A 26,889-nucleotide genomic window follows, 5' to 3' on the forward strand; every position below is an offset into this window, starting at 1 on the left:
AGTATATGCTGCCTGTAAGAGACACATCTTAGGTCCAAGGACACAAGTATGTTGAAATGGTGGTAAAATATTCCATGCAAATAGTAACCAAAATAGAGCTGAGGTGGTGATTTTAATATCAGACAAAATAGACTTTAAGTCAGAATCTGTAACAAGAGACAAAGAAGGGCATTATATAATGATAAAGGAGTCAGTTCCTCAGGAAAATATAACAGTTGCAAATATACATGACCTATAGGGTCGCTATGAGTCAGAATTGACTTGATGGCACTGGGTTTGGTTTTTTTTGGCTTAATATCAAAGCCTCAAAATATATGAAGCAAACACTGACAAAATTAAAAGGAGAAATAGTTCTACAATAATGGTTGAAGGCTCCAAAACACCACTTTCAATAATGAATAGAACATTTAGACAGAAAATCAGGAATATAGAGGAGGTGAACAACACTATAAACCAACTAGTTCTAGCAGACATATATTGAACTCTTGAATCAATATCAGCATTATACCTGTTCTCCAGTGCACATGGATCTTTCTCCAGGATAGATCATACGCTAGGTCACAAAACAAATCTCAATAAATTTAAAAAGATTGAAGTCATACAAAGTATCTTTTCTGACCACAGTGAAATGACATTACAGATCAATAACAGAAGGAAAACTGAAAATTACACAAATATGTGAAAATTAAACAACACATTATTAAATAACCAATACATCAGGAAGAAATGAAGAGAAATCAGAAAATATTTAGAGTTGAATAAAAATGAAAGTACAACATCCCAATAGAGGAAAATTCGTAGCTGTTAATGTCTACATTAATAACCCTTTCATGACCCATAGAACAAATAAAGACCACGTACTTTTTCCACCTCTGGGGGTTTATTGGGAAGCTACTTTTCCAGAGACAGTATGTGCTGCATGTAGGCAGAGACCTGCATAACAGTTTCAAATGGAAAAAATGTGTGTGTGCTGCAAATTACTGTTTTTACAGAGTATTGTATGAGGCGGTACTGAACTAGTGTTTTTGGTGTGAAAAATATGGACTTTTATAAAAAGTTATTTGGGACACATATGTTCCATTGGACTCTGGAGGCTAGAATTAGTGAGACACATAGTACCTACGAAAAATTCAAACACACTCAATGATTCAGTATGGTATCAACAAAAATTCAAAACAAAATAATTGGGTCTTTAGAAAAAGGAAAGATCTCAAACCAATAACCTACCTTTACAACTTGAGGAACTATAAAAAGAAGAGAAAAATAAAACAAAATTTAGAAGGAAGTATCAGAGCAGAGATATATGAAATAGAAAAACAACAAAGAATCAATGAAACCAGAATTTGGTACTTTGAAAAGACTAATAAAATCGACAAACCTTTAGCTAGACTGGCAAAGAAAAAAAGAGAGATGCAAATAACTAAGGTCTGAAATGAAAGTAAGGACATTTCTGTTGATCCTGTGGAAATAAAATGGATTATAAGGAATAATTGTATGCCAACAAATAAGATACCTAAATGAAATGGACAAATTCTTAAAAACACTACCTAAATTAACTTAAGAAGAAATAGGAAATCTCAGGAACCCGAAGTCAAAAACCTCCCATCAAAGAAAAGCCCCAGACCAGATGGCTTCATTGGGGGAATTCTGCTAAAGTAGAATTGATACCAGTCCTTTTCCAAAGCTTCCAAAAAATGGAAGAAGAGGGAACACTTTCTAACTTATTCTATGATGGTAGCATTACTCTGATATGGAAGCCAGACAAAGGCACCACAAGAAAATGACAGATCAATGTCCCTTATGAATATAGATGCAAAAATCTTCAAGAAAGTAGTAGCAAACTGTATCCAACAGCATATTAAAAGGATTATATACCACGACTAAGTGGAATTTATTCCAGGAATGCAAGAAGGTTCAACATAAGAAAATCAATATAATACACCACATTAATAGAAGGAAAGAAAAGAGCCACATTATCATCTCAGTTGATGCAGAAAAGGCATTTGACAAAATTCAGCACTCTTTTATGATAAAAACACTTAACAAACTAGGAATAGGAGGAAAATTCATCAACATGAAAATGGGCAGTTATAAAAAACCCACAGCAAACATCATACTCATTGGATAAAGACTGAAAAGCTTTTCATCTAAGCTTAGGAACAAGACAAAGATGCCCACTTTCCCCTCTGCTTTCTAACACTGTACTGAAGTTCTAGCCAGAGTGATTAGACAAGGAAAAGAAAAGGTATCCAGATTGGAAAGGAAGAAGTAAAACTATCCCTATTCACAGATAACATGATCCTATATATAGAAAATCCCAAGGAATTCACAAAAAAGCTACTGGAGGTAATCAATGAATTCAGCAAATTTGCAGGATACGAGACCAACACACAAAAATCACTGTGTTTGTGTACATTGCAATGAACAATCTGAAAAGGAAATAAAACAATTATATTTATAATACTATCAAAAACCATAAAATAACCAGAAATAAATTTAACCAAGAAAGTGAAAAACTTGTACACTGAAAACTGTAAATGTTACTGAAAGAAATTAAAGGAGACTTAAATAAACGGAAAAATATCTGGTGTTCATGGATTGGAAGACTTAATATTGTGAAGATGTCAATACTACCCAAACAATATACAGATTCATTGAACTCCCCATCACATTTTAACAATTTTTTTTCAGAAATGGAAAAATCAATTCTCAAATTCATGTGGAATTGCAAATGATAGGAGTAGCCAAAACAAGTCTTGAAAAAGAAGACCAAAGTAGGAGTACTCATATTTCCCTATTTAAAAATGTGCTATTACTGTAAAACTAAGGTAATCAAAATAGAATAGAAAATTTGAAAATAAAGTCATGTCTTAGGCTGGGCTCTCTAGAGAAGCAAAACCAGTTAAACATATGAATATATTTATACAGAGGGGTCTATATCCAGAAAATGTATTATAGTTGAGGCTCAGGAATGCTCAGTGATACAGTTCTTTCATCAAGACAGCCTTTTCTCACCCATGCTCACAGGCATGCTTCTTCCTGGCCCTAGGCCTCTCCCCACAGGCACTCAGCTTTCTCCATGGATTGGAAAGCCCACTCACTGTTGCTGTCTCCTGCTGCCGGGTCTCTGCTGTTGGGTCTCTCCTGCCACCACTTGTCACTGTTTTCAGGGTTACATCTTGTTCTCTCTTTGTCTCTTTCTTTTGGTCTCCTGCTTCCAGGAGATTCAAAGGACATACTCTCTGCTCCTGGCTGCACTTCCTTGGTGGTGGTAGGATCCTCCTCTCTGCTCTGGAATTGGCTGTCTTTTAAGACAAAATTGATCAGTCCCCTCGGTGGGCCACAAATTCCCTATCACACAGTCCCACCCAGTCACCTGGGTGGGAGATACAAGACCATGGCTAGAAAAGCCACACAAAAGTAATCAGGGGCACCACAGGCCACCATCTGGCTTTTCTAGCCATGGTTCTTTCATATTTGGAGGGCAACCTCCCAATTATTTTACCAGTCCAAATAGTCATTAACAATCTTTCAACATGGTGAAAAGTCCACAGGGTGAGGCTACTCAGGTGTCAGCTGTTCAAGTCTGCTGCAGGTGTTCATTTGACCTGGTTAGGTTCTCCAAAAGTCATCTCATCTTCACTCTTTTCTGACCTCTGATAAAATTTAGCTGAGACCATTATTCCCTTGCTCTGAGCCTCACGAGGTATCAGCATAGCAAAACCTTAAGGGACTTTAGGTTTGGCCACTGTACTCGATTCCAGCTTTGCCTCTCCCTTAGTCTACTTGTTGCCGGGTGAAAACCCCAGGCTTCGTTTGGTGTGACTTGTTACAGCCAATAAACAAGAGGCCAAAGTGGGAGATGAGAAAGATGCCTTTATTTCGTTGTACGAGGAAAGGCGCAATCACGGCTGTTGCCTCTGACTACTTGCAGGCAGCTTGGGGAGGTGGGCTTTTACAGAGGGCAGACAAGGAAATGCAAATTTAATATTCAGGATTGACCTTCACGCAGGCACTCAGGACTTGGGGACAATTGTGCATTTTTTCTAGACTGGGGTTCTATTCTCTGGCGGAGTGCTTATATGTATTTTGTACTTAATGAGCTAATAGGTCACTTGAAGTGTTGAGATAGCATAAAAACCTGCTGAGGCCAGTTGAGGCCCTTTATGGCTGTCCTGTCAAGGACAATTTCTGGTCCGTTTTGTAGCTATCTTATCAAGGACAGCTTTAGAAGAATGTGTAGCCTATTTTGTTCGGTGAAGGAGGATAAACCAGAGCAGGTGTCTCATAGAAGTGCTGAGCTCTGAGGCTGCTTTTATCTCCTTGAAGTGTTGAGCTCTGAGGTGCCTGTCTTACACTCTTTCACAGTTACAGTTTTTACAATCACAATTAGCCCTGTTAACATTCAGCACTCACAGCTGAATCACATAATCCTATCAACACCTTCTCCCACCCTCTCTTCCCTAGACCCATCAGGAAAAGAGGAAACTATTTCAGTGGCAATCCTCCCTTGCCTCCTTCATTTAATGTAAGCATGCTCATGAAAGGATGTAAGCCAGCCACTTTATGCCTTTATCTCCCCCTTTTTTAGATAGCCAATGTTTAAATTGCCTGTCCCTACCAAACCAGTGGAAACCTGGCGGTGCAGTGGTTAATTGCTACGCTGCTAACCAAGAGGTCAGCAGGTCGAATCCGCCAGCCGCTCCTTGAAAACTCTATGGGGCAGTTCTACCCTGTCCTATAGGGTCACTATGAGTCGGAATTGACGGCAGTGGGTTTGGTTTAGTTACCAAACCTGTAGTCTGAGGAGACAAACATTTTCCTTGGTCTTGAAGAATCTTCTGGTTGGAACTTTGAGCATCTGCATTCATAAGCAGTCCAGTCCAGAGCAATTCATCAGATTGCAGAAATCTGTACCAGCACAGTGTCAAGCGTCTTTCTCTTCATCTGATCAGGTTCTGGTCAGCTTATCCCTAGCTGGCCAAGCTGCATCACAATGGGTAGTTGCTTTAGGCTTGAGAGTTCACATATACCTCCCGGCACTTCAGACAGCCCCTTTACACACTCACATCCCTAGACCCCTTGGGCTAGGTCAACAGGTTCCACCGTTCCACCTGTAAACTTCAGGAGTCCAACAACTCCTTTTACTTCTGACCAGCCAGCCCTTCCTCTCACTCTCATCCCCAGCCCGCAGGGACTGGGTTAACAGGTGCCAATGGATCATGTCCAAACTCAGCCCTTCTCTTCATTGCTGCACTGCCTCCACTTCAACTCATGAGTAGACCCAGGTGGTCACCACAAGCAAGCAGACCAAGCTGTCTACTTTCTAGCTCCCTTTAACTTCTAGTCTTAGAAGAGGGTTCCATCTGATGGGCACTGACTTAATCCTACCTCAGTGCATCCAACAGCAAACCACTTACTTGAAACTCAGGAAGCAAAACACTTTTTTTCTGCAGATCCTTGCTTCAAATGCAGATCTTCTGTTCTCAGCAGTTCTGGGTGGTTGCTGCATGTCTTTTCAAATGCAAATCTGGGTGGGGCTCAGGTTTTCAACTTAAGTCCCCACTCTGTACACAGGGCTGCTGTGTTCAAACCAACAGCCTGTTTCACTCAGGCAAATTCTAGTTACCCTTTTAACGTATCTAAAGTATTGGCTGAAGGCGGAGTTACATGCTCTCTATAATACCCAATATTCATTTCTAGCTCACATTTAGGTCTCCTTGGAAGCCCTGGTGGCACAATGGTTAAGAGCTATGGCTGCCAACCAAAACTTTGGCAGTTCCTATCCACCAGCCAGTCCTTGGAAACCCTATGGGGCAGTTCTGCTCTGTCCTATCACTATGAGTTGGAGTCGACTCAATGGCAAAGTTTTTTTTTTAACAACATTAGGTAGGAGCAATATTCATACTACATTCAGATAAAGGCATAATCCTAAACACATAACCCTTTTAAAACATTCCAGTTTAGTCTTCTCCACAGCTTAACTGTCTTCCATTTGTATGTGTAAAGTCTTGAGCCTCTGGCTGGGTGGACCCAGAAGACTCTGGCTTATTTGGCCTGCCTTTTGCTCCAGGCCACTCCAGGAGCAGCTTTTCAGCCATTACAGGTAACAGCAACCAAAGCAACCATCCAAGAATCAAAAGTTTTACTTCCCAAGCCCTTTCATTTTTTCTTTTACAAAGTTCTATGCTTTCATGAATCTGGAGCCATTGCAAAGAATCCTGCTTCTGATGCCAACTTTAAAAACAGCTTGGAGGTGGTGTCTCACTTCTTCCAGCCTCACAACAGGGAAGGAGAACCAAGATCAACAGCCCAAGGATGATTCCCTATGAGGTAGAGGCCAGACACGCCTCCTCTCTTGGCCATCTTTACCGACTCTGACACCAGCTGTCCCACAGCACACTCTACTTCATGTCAGTGGCCACACAGAAATCACAGACCATACTCACAATTACGGGGTTTATTAGGGAAGTAACAGGTTACAGTTTAGACTCAGGAATGCTCAAGGATAATTATCCAGACAACCTCTTTCCAGCAGTGCTCAGAGACATGCCTCTCCCTGGCCCTCAGCCTCTGCTCAGAGGTACTCAGATTTCTCTCTCCTTGGGCCAGGAAGCCTACCTCGCCATCTCCTGCTGCCGGGTCTCTTCTGCCACTACTTCTCACTATCTTCAGGGTTACAGCTTGCTGTCTCTCAGTCTCCTGCTTCTAGGAGCTTCTCAGCACAGGGATCCTAGGTCCAAAGTATGCACTCTCCAGTCCTGGCTGTTCTTCCTTGGTGGTGGTAGGATCCTCCTCTCTGCTCTGGAATTGGCTCTCTTTTAAGGCAAAACTGACCAATCCCCTTGGAAGGCCACGATTACCCTATCACACGGTCCTATCCAATCACTTGGGTGGGAGTTCTAAGACCATGGCTAGAAAGGCCACACAAAAATAATCAGTCCCGCTACAGGTACCAGGCCCATTCAATAGGGAAAGAATAGTCTTTTCAGTGAATGATGCTGGGACAAGTGAATCTTCACATGCAAAAGAATGAAGCTGGACTTGTACTTTGCATGAAAATTATTTGCATATATGAAAATTAGCTCAAAATAGATTAAGAATCTGAATATAAGAAGTAAAAAAAAAATAGGAGTAATGCTTCAGGACCTAGTTTTTGACAATGGATTCTTAGATATAACAACAAAAGCACGTACAACAAAGGAAAAAATAGATAAAATAGACTCTATCAAAATTAAGAACTTTGGTTTATTAAAGAACTTTACCAAGAAAGTGAAGCGGCAACTTATAGAATGGGAGGAAATATTTGGTAACTATATATCTGATAAGGGTTTAATATCCAGAATACATAAGTAACTTATAAAACAGACAACAAAAAGAAAGCCAAAGAAAAAAATGAGCAAAGGACTTAAATAGACATTTCTCCAGAGAAGATATACAGATGACCCAGAAACATATCAAAAGATGCTCAACATCATTAGTTATTGTCGTTAGGTGCCGTTGAGTTGATTTTCAACTCACAGTGACCCCATGTGACAGAGTAGAACTAGTCCATAGGATTGTTTAGGCTATAATTTTTATGGGAGCAGATTACCAGCCTTTCACCCATGGTGCTGCTGGGTAGGTTTGAACTGCCAACCTTTTGGTTAGCAGCCGAGCACTTAACCGTTTTGCCACCAGGGCTTCTTCACTAGTCACTAGGGAAATGCAAATCAAAACCACAAGATACTGTTTCACATCTGGTAGAACGGCTATTATCAGAAAAATGAAAACTAACAAGTGTTGGTTAAGGATGTGGAAAAATTGGAACCCTCATACATTGCTGGTGGGATTGTAAAATGGTATAGCCACTGTGGAAAAGTGGCTATTCCTCAAAAAATTAAACATAGAATTAATTACTATTTGACTCAGCAATTTCACTTAAAAGGAGAGACTCAAACAGTATTTGTACACGAGTATTCATTGCATCATTTTTCACAGTAGCCAAAAGGTGGAAACAGCCAAGAGTCCATCAACAGATATTGGGTGAACTACGTGTGGCCCATAAACATACAGCAGAATATTATTCAATTATAAAGAGAAATGAAGTTCTGATATGAATGAGCCTTGAAAACAGTATGTTATGTGAAATAAGTCTGACTCAAAAGGACAAATACCATAGGTTTCCACTTACAGAAATCTCTAGAACAAGAAATGCGTCAACAGAATAGTTCACTAGTGGTTATCAGAGGATGGAGGGAGAGGGTTTATTTCTTAAGGGGTACTAGGTTTCTGTTTGGAGTGATAAAAATTCCTTTGGAAATGGATAGCGGTGATGGTTACAAAGCATGATGAATGTGATTAGTGTCACTGAATTGCACACTTAAGCCTGGTTGAAATAGCAAATTTTTTTGTGATATGTATTTTGCCACACACACATACACAAATCCCCGGATTGGTCTCTTACAGCGGTTCATTTGAGAGATGATGAAGATCTCAACCAAGAGAGTGGCAGTGGGAATAACAGAGAAAGAACAGTTTTATAAATATTTGATGAATTCATATTTAGAACGTTTTTCTGGAGGTATTTATGGGATATGAAGAAGATAATCTAGCAAGCAATAGAATGTAAGGATCTTACAGATTGGGGAATCATGGGGTGGTGGTGGGAGAGTTAAAAACCATCAAAATAGATGAGATTGACTGAACCTAGAAAAACCAAACCAGTTGCCATCAAGTCGATTCTGAGTCTTAAAGACTGTGTGCAGAATAGAACTGTGCTCAACAGGGTTTCGAGTCTGTGATCTTTTGGAAGCAGATCACCAGGCCTTTCTTCTGAGGTGCCTCTGAATAGGTTTGAACTACCAACCTTTTGGGACTCTCAGATTGCCTGGAATGAGGGTGAGAATGGGTGGCTAAGGGCCTAAGGAATGCTAGCTTTGATGGACTAGGTAAAGGAAGTTAGATTAAGGGGAATGAGAAGGTGTGGTAGGGGATCCCAGAGTGTGAAACCAAGAAAGTCAAGGAAGGGAATTTTAGGAAAGAGCTAGTCTTTCAGAGTGGCAAATGCTTCAAGGAGGTCAGGTGTGAGAATAAATAAGAAATGTCTTTTGGTTTTAGCGTTTGGTCATTTGTGGCCTATAATGATTGTGGCTTGAGTAGAGAGGTGAGCATAGAAGACATAGAAGCCATGTGGCAATGTAACTGAAGATAGCAGTTTAGAGACGCTTGGCTCATGACACTGAGCATGTTTTAAACATTCTACGGTTCCTCGCCTCATTAAACATTTCCTCAAATGTATTTTTACCCCAAAACGTTGACATTTACTGTATACCACACTTACACACACAAACACACAAAGTGAAATTATAGAATTAAAGAGATCTTAAGAGATTATCTTCATCATATGCTTGAACAATGGTGACTTTTAAAATTATCTAGAACTTTGAATGCTTTCTTGTAAAGATCTCTGCAAAGAAGAGTAACTTGATTCTTTACTTGAGTTACTAAATATCTTTTTGACTTTATTTGAAAGCTATTAATATTTAATTGTGATAACGTTTTCTTGAAAGAATACCATTTTGATGTCAGTTTATGTATTTTCTCCTAAAAATAATCTCATTAGTTTGACCAATTAATGCTTTACAGATACATAGTTTCATTAATAAGCAAGTGTACCAATTCTGTAATTATAAACTTACTGATTATGAACATGTCTTAAAGATTGAAATAAAATATAATTCTTTGTAAACAGCACTACACTGATAATTTCGTAAAGTCTTATTTAAGCAAACTTCTTAAACAGTAGACAATGAGTTTGAAGATACGTTTAACTTGTGGAATAAATACATTTTGTTTTTTTCCTTCATTGCTTAACGCTTCTTTCTGTTTGTTTTCTTTAGGGCTGTTATGAATACTATTCAGCAATTAATGACGATCTTAAATTCAGCAAGCGATCAACCATCAGAAAACCTGATATCCTATTTTAATGTAAGCCATAAATAAAGTATTATTTTTGATGATATCTTGGTGAAGATATTTGAAGTTAGAAGTTAACATCTGAGTATTTATTTAATTACCTGCCTCCCATCCAGCATGTTGTTGCTCATTATTTAATTTCTTGCTTTTTTAAACGCCCTCAATTAGATATTCTTATTGGTATTTTATTTAGTCAGTATTGTTTTTAGGTTTACTCATGTGTACAGTTAGTTGCCTTGCTTACCATTCCTTCTTGCAACTTAGACCTCACTTCTGAGATCATTTTCATTTTCCTTCAAATACGTTCTATAATAGTTTTAGCAAGGGTCTATGTGGAAAGACTTTTATAAGGTTTTTTTTATTTGTTTGTTTTCTGTTTTTGTTTTTTTATCTGAAAATACTTTCGTCCTTATTTTTATAAGATAGGTTAGCAGAATGTCCAATTCTAGGTTGACATTTACTTTCTCTTAGAAATTTAAAGATATTGTCTTACTGGAGCCCTGAGGACGTAATGGTTAAGAGCTTGGCTGCTAACCAAAAGGTTGGCAGTTTGCATCTACCAGCTGCTCCATGGAGACCCTGTGGGGCAGTTCTACTCTGTTCTGTTGGGTTGCTATCAGTCAGAATCGACTCAGTGGCAACGGGGTTTTTGTTTGTTTGTTTTTAATCTTAGTACTTCCTGGCTCCCATTGTTGCTGTTAAGAAGTCTTCTGTCAATCTAATTGAAAAAGAACAGAATAATCTTCTGTTCTTCTATAGTTAATCTGTCTTTGACCCTGGCCGTTTTTAAGATCTTTCCTTTGAATGCGATGTTTTATTGTTGGACTTGGTGTGAGTATCATTTTATTTATGCTGTTTTACATTTGTTCTGATTCCTTCATCTGAGAATTCTGAACATTATCAGTCATTAATACTTTAAATTTCAGGAGGTAGCATATGATTTCAGGAGGCAGCATATGATCAGGAACCGATGGTACTGAAGGAAGAGGTCCAAGCTGCAGTGAAGGCACTGGTGAAAAGTAAGCCTTGAGGAATTGACAGAATACCGATTGAGATGTTTCATCAAACGGTTACAGGGCTGGAAGTGCTCACTGGTCTACGCGAAGAAATTTGGAAGACAGCTACCTGGCCGGCTGACTAGAAGAGATTGATTTATGCCTATTCCCAAGAAAGGTGATCCAACAGAATGTGGAGATTATCGAACAATATCATCACTATCACATGCAAGTAAAATGTTGCTGAAGATCAATTGAACGTGGTTGCAGCAGGACACAGATAGGGAACTGCCAGAAATTCAAGCCAGATTCAAAGGGAACGTGCAAACAGGGTTATCATTGCTTATGTCAGATAGATTTTGGCTGAAAGTAGAGAATACCAGAAAGATATTTACCTGTGCTTTATTGACTATGCAAAGGCATTCGACTTTGTGGATCATAACAAATTATGGATAGCATTGAGAAGAATAGTAATTCCGGAACTTAATTGTGCTCATGTACATAGATCAAGAGGCAGTTGTTTGAACAGAACAAGGGGATACTGTGTGGTTTAAAGTCAGGAAAGGTGTGTGTCATGGTTGTATCCTTTCACCATATCTATTCAGTGTGTATAGTGAGCAAATAATCCAAGAAGCTGGACTATATGAAGAAGAAAGGAGCATCAAGAATGGAGGAAGATTCAATAACAGCCTGTGATATGCAGATGACACAACCTTGCTTGTAGAAAGTGAAGAGGATTTGAAGCACTTACGGATGAATATCAAAGACCACAACCTTCAGTATGGATTATACCTCAACAAAATAAAAATTCTCACAAGTGGACGATAAGCAACATCATGATAAATGGAGAAAAGATTGGACTTGTCAAGGATTTCATTTTACTTGGATCCACAATCAACACCCACAGAAGCAGCAGTAAAGAAATCGAAAGAAGCATTGCATTGGGCAAGTCTGCTCCAAGAGATCTCCTTAAACTGCTGAAAAATAAAGATGCCACCTTGAAGACTAAGGCGTGTGTAACCCAACCATGGTGTTTTCAAGTGCCCTGTATGCATGCGAAAGCTGGACGATGAACAAGGAAGACTGGAGAAGACCGATGCTTTTGAATTGTGGTCTTTGTGAAGAATATGGACTATACCATAGACTGCCAAAAGAAGGAACAAATTTGTCTTGGAAGAAGTACAGCCGGAATGCTCCTTAGAAGCAAGGATGGCGAGACTGGGTCTCACATACTTTGGACATGTTATCAGGAATGATCAGTCCCTGGAGAAGGACATCATGCTTGGTAAAGTAGAGGCCAGCAAAAAAGAAGAAGACCGTCAACGAGATGGATTGACACAGTGGCTGCAACAATGGGCTCAAGCATAACAATGATTGTGAAGATGGCACAGGACCAGGCAGTGTTTTGGTTTGTTGTACATAGGGTTGCTATGAGTTGGAACCAACTCAATGGTGCCAAACAACAATAAATACTTTAAATAGGAGCCCTTGTGACACAGTGGTTAAGTGCTCATCTCTTAACCAAAAAGTTGACAGTTCAAATCCACCAGCCACTCTGTGGGAGAAAGATGTGGCAGTCTGTAAAGATTCACAGCCTTGGAAACCCTATGAGGCACTTCTCCTCTGTCCTATAGGGTCATATTGCCTTTCTTTGATTCTGTTTTTTATCTTTTCTAAAAAAAAATCTTTTTATTGTGGAAAATTTCAAACATGTAAAAGTTGGGAGAATATGTAATGAAGCCTCAGCACATGTAAAAATGGCATGGAGGCAGTGTGTGACCTCCTCTAACTTCACCAGGAGGAAGGAGAATCAAGATCAGCCCAAGGCTGATTCCTATGAGGTGGAGGTCAGACACGCCTCCTCTCTCGACCGCCTTTACCAATTCTGACACAACCCTCCCTCCCATGGCACTCTCTACTTCTCTGCTGGGTTTGATAATTCATTGCATTGGCCATGCAGAACTTACAGACCATACTCATATTTATAGGGTTTATTAGGGAAGTAATAGGTTATAATTTAGGTTCAGGAACATTCACGATACAGTTCTTTCATCAGAACTGTCTTCCATCAGGACAGCCTCTTCCCAGTTGTGCTCACAGGCATGTCTCTCTCTGGCCCTGGGCCTCTGCCCAAAGGCATTCAGCTTTTTCTCTCCATGGGCCAGGAAGCCCACTATGCCATCTCCTGCTTCTGGGTCTCTGCTGCCAGGTCTTTGCTGTTGGTTCTCCCTGCCACCGCTTCTCACCGTGTTCAGGGTTACGGCTCTCTCTCTCTCTCTCAATTTCCTGCTTCCAGGAGCTTTTCAGTTCAGGGATCCTGAGTCTAAAGGACATGCTGCCTCCTGGCTATTCTTCCATGGTGGTGATAGGATCTTTTTTTTTTCCCACTTCTGCAGTGCCTCATTTCACACCCAGTGGAATGGCAAAGCTGACCAGTCCCTTTGGTGGGCCACAATTACCCTCTCACACCCACTAACCCATTGCTGTCGAGTAGATTTCAACTCATAGTGACCCTATGTAGGACAGAGTAGAACTGCCCCATAGAGCTTCCAAGGAGTGGCTGGTGGATTCAAACTGCTGACCTTTTGGTTAGCAGCCATAGCACTTAACTACGGGGCCATCAGGGCTCCCCCTCTCACACAGTCCCACTCAGTTACTTGGGTGGTAGTTACAAGACCATGGCTAGAAAGGCCACACAAAAGTGATCCATCACGCTGCAGTACATATTACCCAGCTCCAATGATTATCAGCTCATATTTAACTGTACCCCCACTCACCCCTCCATATTATTTTGAAGCCAATTGAGACATCATATCATTTTATTTATAATATCTCAATGTTTAGCTTTAAAAGAAAATAATTTTTTTTTAAAGTTTTTATATTACTTTATTTACTGCTAATTAAATTGTAAGGCAGACGTTCATTCCCTACCCTCTTGACAAGTGAGAAAACAGAGGCATAGAAACATGCCCAGCCAACCATAACTGGGAAATGATGGCACCAGGATTTGAGTCCAGGCAATTTGACTTCAGAGTCCATATCATGAACAGTCTAGATGTATCTCATAAGGTTGCTTTTAGAATTAAATGAGTGCTATGAATTCAATATATGCAAATGAAATAATGTATGTAAGGGGCTTAGTGTATCTCCTGGCAGAAAAAGCACTACTTAAATATTAACCCTCCTCCTTCCTTCAGAAACTTTAATGGGAAACTCTGAAAGCCCATATTATATAAAACTTAAAGGAAAGAAAATGACTATTTGGTAAAAGCGTATCCAGTTATCAACAATCTGATCAAATGATCTTTTATTACAAATGTCATTGATTTGAACATGTGGACAAGGTGACTGCCTTTTACACCAAGCTGTGAGACTAAGAAGTAGTGAGATTTATGTTTCTCCCTAGGTTTGCTACAGCAGTGCTTGCCCAAGTAGCATGCCATAATAATGTTCTACCCTCTCTGATTTGCATTATGACCCAGTGAATTAAAATCTCTATACGTAGGTCATCTCTTCTAGCTTGAAAATGACACTGAGTTAACTCATGCCTGATATTGAAAGAATTATTTAATGCTATGTGAATGATAAATAGCATCCGGGAAAATTTACCTCGGGTCTCTTCCCCTGCTGTTGGTTTATTTTTTTATTTTTATTGTGCTTTAAGTGAAAGTTTACAAATCAAGCCAGTCCTCATACAAAACCTTATATACACCTTGCTATATACTCCAAAAATTTTTTTTTTTTTATATACTCCTATTTGCTCTCCTCCTAATGAGACAACACATTCCTTCTCTCCACCCTGTTTTTCTGTGCCCATTCAGCCAGTTTCTGTCCTCATCGGCCTTCACATCTCCCCTGCAGACAGAAGCTGCACACTTAGTCTCATGTGTCTACTTGATCCAAGAAGCCCACTCCTTGCCAGTATCATTTTCTGTCTTATACTCCAGTCCAATTCCTGTCTGAAGAGTTGGCTTTGAGAATGGTTCCTGTCTTGGGCTAACAGAAGGTCTGGGGACCATGACCCCTGGGGTCCCTCTAGTCTCAGTCAGACCATTAAGTATGGTCTTTTTACTAGAATTTGGGGTCTGCGTCCCACTGCCCTCCTGCTCCTTCTGGGATTCTGTTGTGTTCCCTGTCATGGCAGTCATTGGTTGTAACAGGGCACCATCTGGTTCTTCTGGTCTGAGGCTGATATAGTTTCTGGTTTATGTGGCCCTTTCTGTCTCTTGGGCTCATAATTACCTTGTGTCTTTTATGTTATTCATTCTCCTTTTCTGCAAGTGGGTTGAGACCAATTGTTGTTGCATCTTAGATGGCCGCTTGCTAGCTTTTAAGACCCCAGACGCCACTCTCCAAATGGGATGCAGAATGTTTTCTTAATAGTTTTTATTATGCGAGTTGACCTAGATGTCCCCTGAAACCATGGTCCCCAAACCCCCGCCCCTGCTATGTTGGCCTTCCAAGCGTTCGGTTTACTCAGGAAACTTCTTTGCTTTTGGTATAGTATGGTTGTGCTGACCTCTTCTGTATTGTCTGTTGTCCTTCCCTTCACCTAAATTAGTTCTTGTCTACTGTCTAATTAGTGACTACCCCCTCCCACCCTCCCTCTCCCCTCTGATAACCATCAAAGAATATTTTCTTCTCTGTTTAGACCATTTCTTGAGTTCTTATAATAGTGGTCTTATACAATATTTGTCCTTTTGCAGCTGACTAATTTCACTCAGCATAATGCCTTCCAGATTCCTCCATGTTCTGAAATGTTTCACAGATTCATTGTTGTTCTTTATCGATGCGTAATATTCCATTGTGTGAATATACCATAATTTATTTTTCCATTCATCCGTTGATGGGCACCTTGGTTGCTTCCATCTTTTTTTTTTTTAATTTTTAGTGTGCTTCAAATGAAAGTTTACAAACCAAGTCAGTCTCTCATATGAAAACTTATATACACCTTGCTATATACTCCTTTTTTTTATATATACTCCTAGTTGCTCTCCCTTTAATGAGACAGCACACTCCTTCCCTCCACTCTCTGTTTTCATGTCCATTCAGCCAGCTTCTGACCCCCTCTGCCCTCTCATCTCTTCTCCAGACAGAAACTGCTCAGATAGTCTCATGTGTCTCCTTGATCCAAGAAGCTCACTCCTCACCAGTATCGTTTTCTATCCCAGAGTCCAGTCCAATCCCTCTGAAGACTTGGCTTTGGGAAGGGTTCCTGTCTTGGGCTAACAGAAGGTCTGGGGACCATGACCTCTGTGGTTCTTGTAGTCTCAGTCAGACCATTAAGTCTGGTCTTTTTACAAGAATTTGAGGTCTGCATCCCACTGCTCTCCTGCTCCCTCAGGGGTTCTCTGTTGTGTTCCCTGTCAGGGCAGTCATCGGTTGTAGCCGGGCACCATCTAGTTCTTCTGGTCTCAGGCTGATGTAGTTTCTGGTTTATGTGGCCCTTTCTGCCTCTTGGGCTCATAATTCCTTTGTGTCTTTGGTGTTCTTCACTCTCCTTTGCTCCAGATGGGTTAAGACCAATTGATGCATCTTAGATGGCCGATTGCTAGCTTTTAAGACCCCAGACGCCACTCTCCAAAGTGGGATGCGAAATGTTTTCTTAATAGATTTTATTATGCTAATTGACATAGATGTACCCTGAAATCATGGTCCCCAAACCTCTGCCCCTGCTATGCTGGCCTTTGAAGCATTCAGTTTATTCAGGAAACTTCTTTGCTTTTGGTTAAGTCCAGTTGTGCTGACCTCTCCTGTATTGTGTGTTGTCTTTCCTTTCAGCTAAAATAGTTCTTATCTATTATCTAATTAGTGAAAGCCCCTCCCTTCCTCCCTCACTCCCCTATCTCGTAACCATCGAAGAATATTCTCTTCTCTGTTTAAACGATTTCTCGAGTCCTTAATAATGGTGGCCTTATACAATATTTGTCCTTTTGCACCTGACTAATTTCACTCAGCATAATGCCTTTTCAGATTCCTCCATGTTCATTGTTCTTTATCGATGTGTAATATTCCATTGTGTGAATAAACTAATTTCTTTATCCATTCATCCATTGATGGACACCTTGGTTGCTTCCATCTTTTTGCTATTGTAAACAGTGCTGCAGTGAACATGGGTGTGCATATATCTGTTCCTATAAAGGCTCTTATTTCTCTAGGATATCTTCCAAGAGTGGGATTGCAGGATCCTGTGGTAGTTCTATTTCTAGTTTTTTAAGGAAGCGCCCAATCGACTTCCAAAGTGGTTGTACCATTTTACATTCCCACCAACAGTGTATAACTGTTCCAGTCTCTCCACAACCTCTCCAACAGTTACTATTTTGTGTTTCTGGATTAATGCCAGCCTTGTTGGAGTGTGATGGAATCTCATTGTAGTTTTGATTGCATTTCCCTAATGGCTAACAATTGTGAGCATTTCCTCATGTATCGTTAGCTACTTGAATCTCTTCTTCAGTGAAGTGTCTGTTCATACCCTTTCCCCATTTTTTAATTGGGTTATTTGTCTTTTTGTAGTTGAGTTTTTGCAGTATCATGTAGATTTTAGAGATCAGGCGCTGATTGGAAATGTCATAGCTAAAAACTTCTTCCCAGTCTGTAGGTAATCTTTTTTATTTTGGTAAAGTCTTTGGATGAACATAGGTGTTTGATTTTTAGAAACTCCCAGTTATCTGGTTTTTCTTCTACATTGTTAGTAATGTTTTATACACTGTTTATGCCATGTATTAGGGCTTCTAGCATTGTCCCTGTTTTTTCTTCCATGATCTTTATCGTTTTAGATCTTATATTTACATCTTTGACCAATTTTACGTTAGTTTTTGTGCATGGTGTGAAGTATTGGTCTTGTTTCACTGTTTTGCAGATGGATATCCAGTTATGCCAGCACTATTAGTTAAAAAGACTTTTTCCCCATTTAACTGACATTGGGCCTTTGTCAAATACCAGCTGCTGATATGTGGATGGATTTATGTCTGGATTCTCAATTCTGTTTCATTGATCTATGTATTTGTTGTTGAACCAGTACCAGGCTGTTTTGACTACTGTGGCGGTATAATAGGTTCTAAAATCAGGTAAAGAGAGACCTCCCACTTTGTTCTTCTTTTCCAGTAATGCTTTACTTCTCCAGGGCCTCTTTCCCTTCCATATGAAGTGGGTGATTTGTTTCTCCATCTCATTAAAAAATGTCATTGAAATTTGGATCAGAATTGCATTGAATCTATAAATTGCTTTTGGTAGAACAGACATTTTTACAATGTTAAGTCTTCCTATCCATGAGCAAGGTATGTTTTTCCACTTATGTAGGTCTCTCTTGGTTTCTTGCAGTAGTGTCTTGTAGTTTTCCATGTATAGGTCTTTTACATCTGTGGTAAGATTTATTCCTAAGTATTTTATCTTCTTGGGGGCTACTGTAAATGGCATTGATTTGGTGATTTCCTCTTTTGGTCATTTCCTCTTCGATGTTCTTTTTGTTGGTGTAGAGGAATCCAGCTGATTTTTGTATGTTTGCATTGTATGGTGATGCTCTGCTGAACTCTTCTATTAGTTTCAGTAGTTTTCTTGAGGATTCTTTAGGGTATTCTGTGTATAAGATCATGTCATCTGCAAATAGAGATACTTTTAATTCTTCCTTGCCAATCTGGATGCCCTTTATTACTTTATCTAGCATAATTGCTGTGACTAGGACCTCCAGCACAATGTTGAATAAGAGTGGTGATAAAGGGCAGCCTTGTCTGGTTCCTGAACTCAAAGGGAGTGCTTTCAGACTCTCTCCATTTAGGATGATGTTGGCTGTTGGCTTTGTATAAATGCCCTTTATTATGTTGAAGAACTTTCCTTCTATTCCTGTTTTGCTGAGAGTTTTTCTTATGAGTGGGTGTTGAACTTTATCAAATGTCTTTACTGCATCTGTTGATATAATCATGTGGTTCTTGTCTTTGTTTTATTTATATGATGGATTACTTTAATCGTTTTTCTAATGTTGAACCATCCCTGCATACCTGGTATGAATCCCACTTGGTCACGCTGAATGATTTTTTCCATATGTTGTTGAATTCTATTAGCTAGAATTTTGTTGAGGATTTTTGCATCTTAAGGGATATAGGTCTGTAATTTTCTTTTTTTGCGGAATATTTACCTGGTTTTGGTATCAGGGATATGCTGGTTCCTAGAATGAGTTTGGGAGTATTCCGTCCTTTTCTATGTTCTGAAATACCTTTAGTAGTAGTGCTGTTAATTCTTCTCTGAAAGTTAGTTAGAACTCTTCAGTGAAGCAGTCTGGGCCAGGGCTTTTTTTTTTTTTTTTGGTTGTTGGGAGTTTTTTGATTACCTTTTCAATCCCTTCTTTTGTTATGGGTCTATTTAATTGTTCTACCTCTGTTTGTGTTAGTTTAGGTAGGTAGCGTGTTTCTAGGAATTCATCCATTTCTTCTAGGTTTTCAAATTTGTTAGAGTACAATTTTTCATAGTAATCCGATATGATTCTTTTAATTTCATTTAGGTCTGCTGTAATATCATTTCTTATTTGGGTTATTTGCTTTGTCTCCTGTTTTTCTTTTGTCAGTTTGGTAAATGGTTTATCATTTTTGTTACTTTTTTCAAAGAACCAGCTTTTGGTCTTATTAACTCTTTCAATTGTTTTTCTGTTTTCTATTTCATTTAGTTCTGCTCTAATTTTTATTATTTCCTTTCGTCTAGTGCCTGAAGTTTTCTTTTGTTGCTCTCTTTCTATTTGTTCAAGTTGTAGGGATAATTTTTTTATTTTGGCCCTTTCTTCTTTTTGGATGTGTGTATTTATTGATGTAAATTGACCTCTGAGCACTGCTTTGCTGTGTCCCAAAGGTTCTGATAGGTAGTGTTTTCATTCTCATTGGATTCTATGAATTTCTTTGTTCCATCCTTAATGTGTTCTGTAATCCAGTCTTTTTTGAGCAGAGTATTGTTCAGTTTCCAAGTGTGTAATTTCTTTTCCCTGCTTTTTCTGTTACTGATTTCTGCTTTTATGCCTTATGGTCAGAGAAGATGCTTTGTAATATTTCAATGTTTTGGATTCTGCTAAGGCTTGGTTTACGACCTAATATGTGGTCTATTCTAGAGAATGTTCCATGTGCACTAGAAAAGAAAATACAATTGGCTGCTGTTTGGTGGAGTGTTCTGTATATGTCTATATGGTAGATTTGGTTGACTGTGGCATTTATATCTTCCGTGTCTTTATTGAGCTTCTTTCTGGATGTCCTGTCCTTCACCGAAGGTGGTGTGTTGAAGTGTCTTACTATAATTGTGGAGCTGTCTATCTCCCTTCTCATTGCTGTTAGAGTTTGTTGTGTGTAACTTGCAGCCCTGTCATTGGGTATGTCAATATTTAATATGGTTATATCCTCCTGGTATATTGTCCCTTTAATCGTTATATTGCATCCTTCCTCATCCTTTGTGGTGGATTTAACTTTAAAGCCTATTTTGTCAGGGATCAGTATTGCCACTCCTGCTCTTCTTTGATTGTTGTTTGCTTGATATTTTTTTTTCCATCCTTTGAGTTTTAGTTTGTGTCTCTACGTCTAAGGTATGTCTCTTGTAGCCAGCATATAGAAGGATCTTTTTTTTTTTTTAATCCATTCTGCCACTCTGTCCCTTTATTGGTACATTTAGTCCATTAACATTCAGCGTAACTATGGATGGGTATGAGTTTAGTGCTGTTATTTTGTTGTCTTTTTTGTGTGTTGTTGACAATGTGTTTTTCCTACTTAATTTTTTGTGCTGAATAGTTTACATATTGTCTTTTCTTTGTATTCATTTTTGTTGATTTTGTTTCTGTTGAGTCTCTGTTTTTTTCTTGTATTTTATTTTGTTGAGCAGGATAGTTAGTCTCCATTGTGGTTACCTTAGTATTTACCCCTATTTTTCTAAGTTTAAACCTAACTTTTATTTCTTGTCCTCCTCTCCATATGGAAGACCTATTACAATATTTCTGAGTCCCTATTTATTGTTTTAATGTTGTCTTCTTTTACGTAATGACATTGCTGTTTCCCTGTTTTGAGAGTTTTTGTATCTTGATTTATTTTTGTGATTTCCCTGTCTGGGTTAACACCTGATTATTCTGTCCAGTGTTGTAGTCTTGGGTTGATACCTGATATTATTGATTTTCTAACCAAAGAACTCCCTTTAGTATTTCTTGTAGTTTTGGTTTGGTTTTCACAAATTCCGTAAACTTCTGCTTATCTGGAAATGTCTTAATTTCACCTTCATATTTGAGGGATAGTTTTGCTGGATATGTGATTCTTGGTTGGCAATTTTTTTCCTTCAGTCCTTTATGTAAGTCATCCCATTGCCTTCTTGCCTGCATGGTTTCTGCCGAATAGTCCGAGTTGATTCTTATTGACTTTCCTTTGTAGGTGACTTTTCATTCATCCCTAGCTGTTCTTCAAATTCTGTGTTTATCTTTGGTTTTGGCAAGTTTGATTATAATATGTTTTGGTGACTTTCTTTTAAAAGCTACCTTATGTGGAGTTCAGTGAGCATCTTGGACAGATACCTTCTCATCTTTCACGATATCAGGGAAGTTTTCTGCCAATAAATCTTCAACAATTCTCTCTGTATTTTCTTTTATCCCTCTCTGTTCTGGTACTCCAATCACTCGTAGGTTATTTCTCTTGATAGAGTCCCACATGATTCTTAAGTTTTCTTCATCGTTTTAATTCTTTTAACTGATTTTTCTTCAAATATATTGGTGCCAAGTGCTTTATCTTCAAGGTCACTAATTCTGCCTTCCACTTGCTCCATTCTGCTCCTCTGACTTTCTGTTGAGTTTTCTGATTGTGTAATTTTATTGTTCATCTTCTGAATCTCTGGTTGCTGTCTCTCTATGGATTCTTGCAGCTTATTTAATTTTTTTGTTACCATCTTGAATAACCTTTTTAATTTATACAACTGTTTTATCTATGTGTTCCTTGGCTTGTTTTGTTTATGCGTGATCTCCTTCCTGATGTCTTGAAGAGTTCTGTATATTAATCTCTTGAATTCTGTATCTGGTAATTCCAGGAAGGCACCTTCATCCAGAAGATCCTTTGATTCTCTGTTTTGAGAGCTTGTTGAAGTGACCATGGTCTGCTTCTTTATGTGGTTTGGTATTGACTGTTTTCTCCGAGCCCTCTATAAGTTATTGTATTAGCTTCTTTTATGTTTGCTTACTGTATCCTAGTTTCTTGCTTTCTTTTGTTTTGATATGCCCAAACGTGTTGCTTGAGTGAGCTAGCTTAATTATTTTCGCCTTTGGAGCTCTGACGTCCTGTCACCAGATGGCTAGAGCTATTATGAGGTGTATGAGGTTATGAGTCCATTCACTTTTCTTGTGTGGATTCAGTTCAGGTGTCCAGGTAGCTGGTCCTCAAGTGTTGGTACAGCCTCTGTTGTATAGTCTTAGAAGGGCAGGGGTGTTTGGTGTAGGTACCAGTATCTGGTTGCAGTAGGGGGTCATGCTGTGAACAAGGCAGGAGGCTGAGAACCATCCCCTGGGTGTCTCTGAGGAAAGCACTTCCTCGTTCCCTAGAATGTACAGCTGGGTGGGTTCTGCAGATGGACCGTGGGCACCCAGTGCTTTTGATTGTAAGGACTGGGAGGTACCAGCTATCCTTGGACCCCAGTTGCAGGTGGCTGGGTGACCTGAGTGGAGCCCCAGGTCCTTATGCCCCTGATGTGGGTAGGTGAGGGCCCTGTTTAATAGTCAAAGTGTTGTCAAATATCAAATACCCACCTCTCCACTGCACAGCTTAAACAGTTGCAGTCTGCCAGCAAGGCCTATTCTCCTGAAATGGGCCCACGCAGGTCCATGCAGGGGTGTAAGGTATTCAAAGTCCATGGGCCGTTTATGCCTGGACAGGAGCCGCTTCTCTCCTGAGCTCCCCAGGTTAGTGGAGCTGGGAAGTTATCTCTTCCTCCTTTTGTGAATTTATTCCTTCTTCATGTCCGGGAGCATGGCTCATGGTGCTCAAATGGGCCTATCTCAGGTGCAGGAAAATCAACAGCCACTGAAGTCAGCTTGAGGATAGGGGGCACAGTAAAATATTCACAAGTACTTACCTTATGCCGAGAGTGCTGTTCTTCTCTGGATCGGGAGGTGTGAGTAGGTTGTGCTGCTGGCTCCTTCTCCCTGAGGAAACTGTGGCCGAATGCTAGCACCAACCCACTGCAGCCATTCCCAGGAATGGAGCCTGAGGGATCTCAGCGATTCAGGTCCAGTAACTCCTCTCTGCTTCTGAACTGACTCTCCCTCCCCCTGGCACTCAGTGTGTTTTCTAACTTTGCCTTTGATGTTCAGGGCTCCTAGCTTGTCATAAATATAATTGTTTCACTTAATTGTTCAGGTCTTTGTTGAAAGAGGTATCACCGGAAGCATTGGCTATTCCATCATCTTGGCCCCACCTCTCCATGTATCCCTACAGTCCCTTTTACCCTATATCTAGCCCATTTTCATTCACGTTATTTGCCTGACGCTGTGCGCACTGCAGTTTGCAACTCTCAGCAGACCCTGAGTTTGGTATTTGAAGGCCTCAGTGTTTTCCCTGGCATATATATTGCCTGTTTCCTCCTTCAGTCCACATTTAAACTCACTGAAATGCTCAACTAGGGCATTAGGATAATGTCAGGAGACTTATTAAAATTTGACTTTGTTCCAGTAGCTATGTGTCTTCAGTATTTGTCAACAATTCATTTATTGCCAAAGTCTGTTTGTTATTTTGCCATGTTCTCTTGCCATCCTCCTGTTCATGTTCCCCCGCAGGAATTAGCAAATTAGTTTCTCTCATCATATTCGTAATTGTGTTGGCTCAGAACTGATTTTGTTTGTCCAACTTACATGAAGTTGCTTTTGTTTACGGGTTATCTGTAGTATAGATTATTTAACAAAAATATCTGCACAGTTACTGAAAACTTTTAGCAAGTGATGTTAAAGGAATCATAATCTCTGTTTTCTCAAATATTGTTTCAAATACTTCAACTTTTGTAGTATGTAGTATCTCTTTTTTTATTTTGAACTCTTTTAAAACCCATTGCTTTTGGGTCAGTTCTGACTTGTAGGGACCCTATAGGACAGAGTAGAACAGTCCCACAGGGTTTACAAGGAGTAGTTGGTAGATTTGAACTGCTGACCTTTTGGTTAGCAGGCAGAAGCTTAACCACTGCACTACCAGGGGCCCATGAACTATTTTAGGTAGGTAGAAAAATTCTGCTTCAAAGACATTCTCTGTAGCTCAGTTTAAAGCTTAAGTTTAAATTAAGTTTAACAAGTTAACTTTAAAGTTTTCTGTGGACTACAAATTGCTTGTTGCAGAATGGGCATGTATAGAAGATCATTAAGTTTTCCCTTGTTTTTATTCCTTTATTCAGGTTTCTTCAATTTTTAAATTAGTCATTTCCCTTTTTTGTGTAAGTAAAATCTTAGAAGCTTTAGTGGTTGTTTTGGCGACAAAATTTTATGACAGGAAATGCTTCTTAGTCACTGTTTCTAAGTCTTGCACGCTATTTTCTTTCTGGACAATAGAATTATTGATATTCTAGAATGTGAAATTTTTGAATGACTGTACACATATCAAAGAAAATTATGATTTTAATTGAAGAAAGTTTATTTTCTAGTGTATAATATTTTGAATATATTTGGTCTATAAAGATTATAACAAAATTAATCTTCGGTTATAACTGATTAGAAGTTTATGATATATTTTAATACATCATAATATGAATTATAGAATATTTTAACACATCATAATCTGTATTTTAATACACCATCTTGTGATGCATTTCAATTGTTAAAGTTGATGTAACCCTGCCTCAAATAATATTATGTATTAGAACTTCTTTTATAACCCTGTCCCTGTCTTATGTGCAAAAATGTTGTTAAATAATTTAGTTAATTCTGTTTCTTCTTTTTTTTTTTAAATAGTGTTTTATTGTGTTTTTGGTGAAAGTTTACACAGAGCTTTAGGTTCCCATTCAACAATTTCTACATTACTTGTTCAGGGATGTTGGTTTCATTCTTCACAATGCGTGAGCATTCTCATTATTTCAATTCTGGTTATTCCATTTGATTTAGTTAATTCTTAACTCTTTCAAAGCACAATTTTAAGTTAGGAAATAACAAGGTCAAATTTTAGTTTTACTTCTTTCATTTGCTACCATGCATTCCAATATAATTTTTAATTGAATATATTTTCAGAAAATTACAAGGCTCTTTTTGATGGGTGAGAGGGTAACAAATCTACACCTCAGTAGTTCTAAAAATGCATTGCCATTCAGCAGATTGCGACTCATAGTGACCCTGTAGGATGAGGCAGAACTGGCCCACAGGGTTTCCAAGGCTGTAAATGTTTTACAAAAGCAGACTGCCACATCTTTTTCCCATGGAGCAGCTTGTAGGTTTGAACCGATGACCTTTCGGTTAGCAGCCGAGCTTTTAACCACTGTGCCACCAGGGCTCCTTCAGTAGCTTTAGGAGCAGAAAACTTAAAGAGTAAAGTTTTTTTGGTCACTAACATCCAAACATGAAATTCTTTGTTTGCTTATTTTTAATAGTTGTGGTTACCTAGTTATTATAGAAGTATTTCCACATGTTTATAAATAATTGAAACTTAAAAGTAATACATTATGGAACAGAAAATGTTAATTCTGGTTAAATCCTCAATGTTGATTTCTATTTATTCCTCTTAAAGAACTGCACAGTGAATCCAAAGGAAAGTATCCTGAAAAGAGTAAGGGATATTGGATGCATCTTTAAAGAGAAATTCGCTAGAGCTGTGGGACAGGGATGTGCTGAAATTGGATCACAGGTAATGTTAGTTCATTTTACTTAATGCCACTGTATGGTAAATAATTTTAGAGGCAGTATCTGTTCAACTAAATACAAAGCAGTTGCTATATCCTGCTGCCTGTGTTTGCTGCTATTTATAGGAAACTTTATGGGAATCCATTCCCTATTCCATCATAAAAAACAAAAATAAGCATGCTAATTACAGAAATTTTAGAAAAATACAAGTTAGAAAAAAAAATAAAATCTTCGATGATTTAAGTATTTATGCTATTAAACTTATGGTAGATAAGCTTTTTGCTTCTACATATATGAATACTCATATCTGTATATGCTTCTATGATGGTATCATAGTATACATGTCATTTCTCAGAGGTGGTATTATTGAGTGATATTTTTACTATTTCAGGAAATCAAAAACCAGTATAATGGGTAAGAGTATGGGCCATGGAGTCTCATTCCTAGCTTTATTTCTGCCTTTAGCGCTTATGAGCTGTTTGACTTTGGACATGACATTTAACTTCCCTGAGATTCAAGTTTTTATATTTGTTGTGTGGCATTAATGAGGTCATATATAAAAACTGAAAACTATAATCTACTACACACCTTTATTTCAGCATAGCCAAAAACCCAGTGCCGTCGAGTCGATTCCAACCATAGTGACCCTAGAGGACAGAGTAGAACTGCCGCATAGTGCAGGCAAATTTTGATGTCATCAGTGTTTTAAATAATTCTATTTAAAAGTTCTTTTTGGTTGTATAAGAAGTATATTCTCATAATTCGAAACAAAGAAACACGGTTTTTGTGTGAGTATGTATTTATATGTAGGTATCTCTAAAATTTGGTCATTCTCTCAATTGATGGTGACTGGTTATTTGGTTAAAACTTTTTGCTCATAAGGTCAGTTTGCCCGAATTTTGCCAATTTTACTAAGTTTTAAGGACAGAGACCATTCTCTTAAGTCTGGGCAGCAGTCTTGAAAATACATGTCCTAATAAATTTTTTTTTTAAGTCATAAGAAGTATTACATTAAGTATTTAAAGTGCTTAGAATAGTACAGGACATATAATATATCCTTAGAACATGTATCTGTTGAATGATGTAGACTGAAATGGAGTGAAGGAAAACCAGGTACTAAACATACCCTCTTGA

The 26,889-nt window shown here is 38.7% G+C and overlaps 1 protein-coding gene across 6 annotated transcripts in view; it reads left to right on the plus strand.

Moving 5' to 3' along the window:
- RB1 (RB transcriptional corepressor 1) overlaps positions 1-26,889 on the plus strand; it is a 209,059-nt gene that overhangs the window by 91,189 nt on the left and 90,981 nt on the right. For all 6 annotated transcript variants that reach the window (XM_064270131.1, XM_010592619.3, XM_064270128.1 and 3 more), the window contains 2 exons: positions 9,882-9,969; positions 25,643-25,759. In XM_064270131.1, coding sequence (XP_064126201.1) covers positions 9,882-9,969; positions 25,643-25,759 — 205 coding nt within the window. The remainder of the gene's footprint in view (positions 1-9,881; positions 9,970-25,642; positions 25,760-26,889) is intronic.

This window comes from Loxodonta africana, chromosome 17, assembly GCF_030014295.1.
Source record: "Loxodonta africana isolate mLoxAfr1 chromosome 17, mLoxAfr1.hap2, whole genome shotgun sequence".
In the NCBI taxonomy this organism is placed as follows: Eukaryota; Metazoa; Chordata; class Mammalia; order Proboscidea; family Elephantidae; genus Loxodonta; species Loxodonta africana.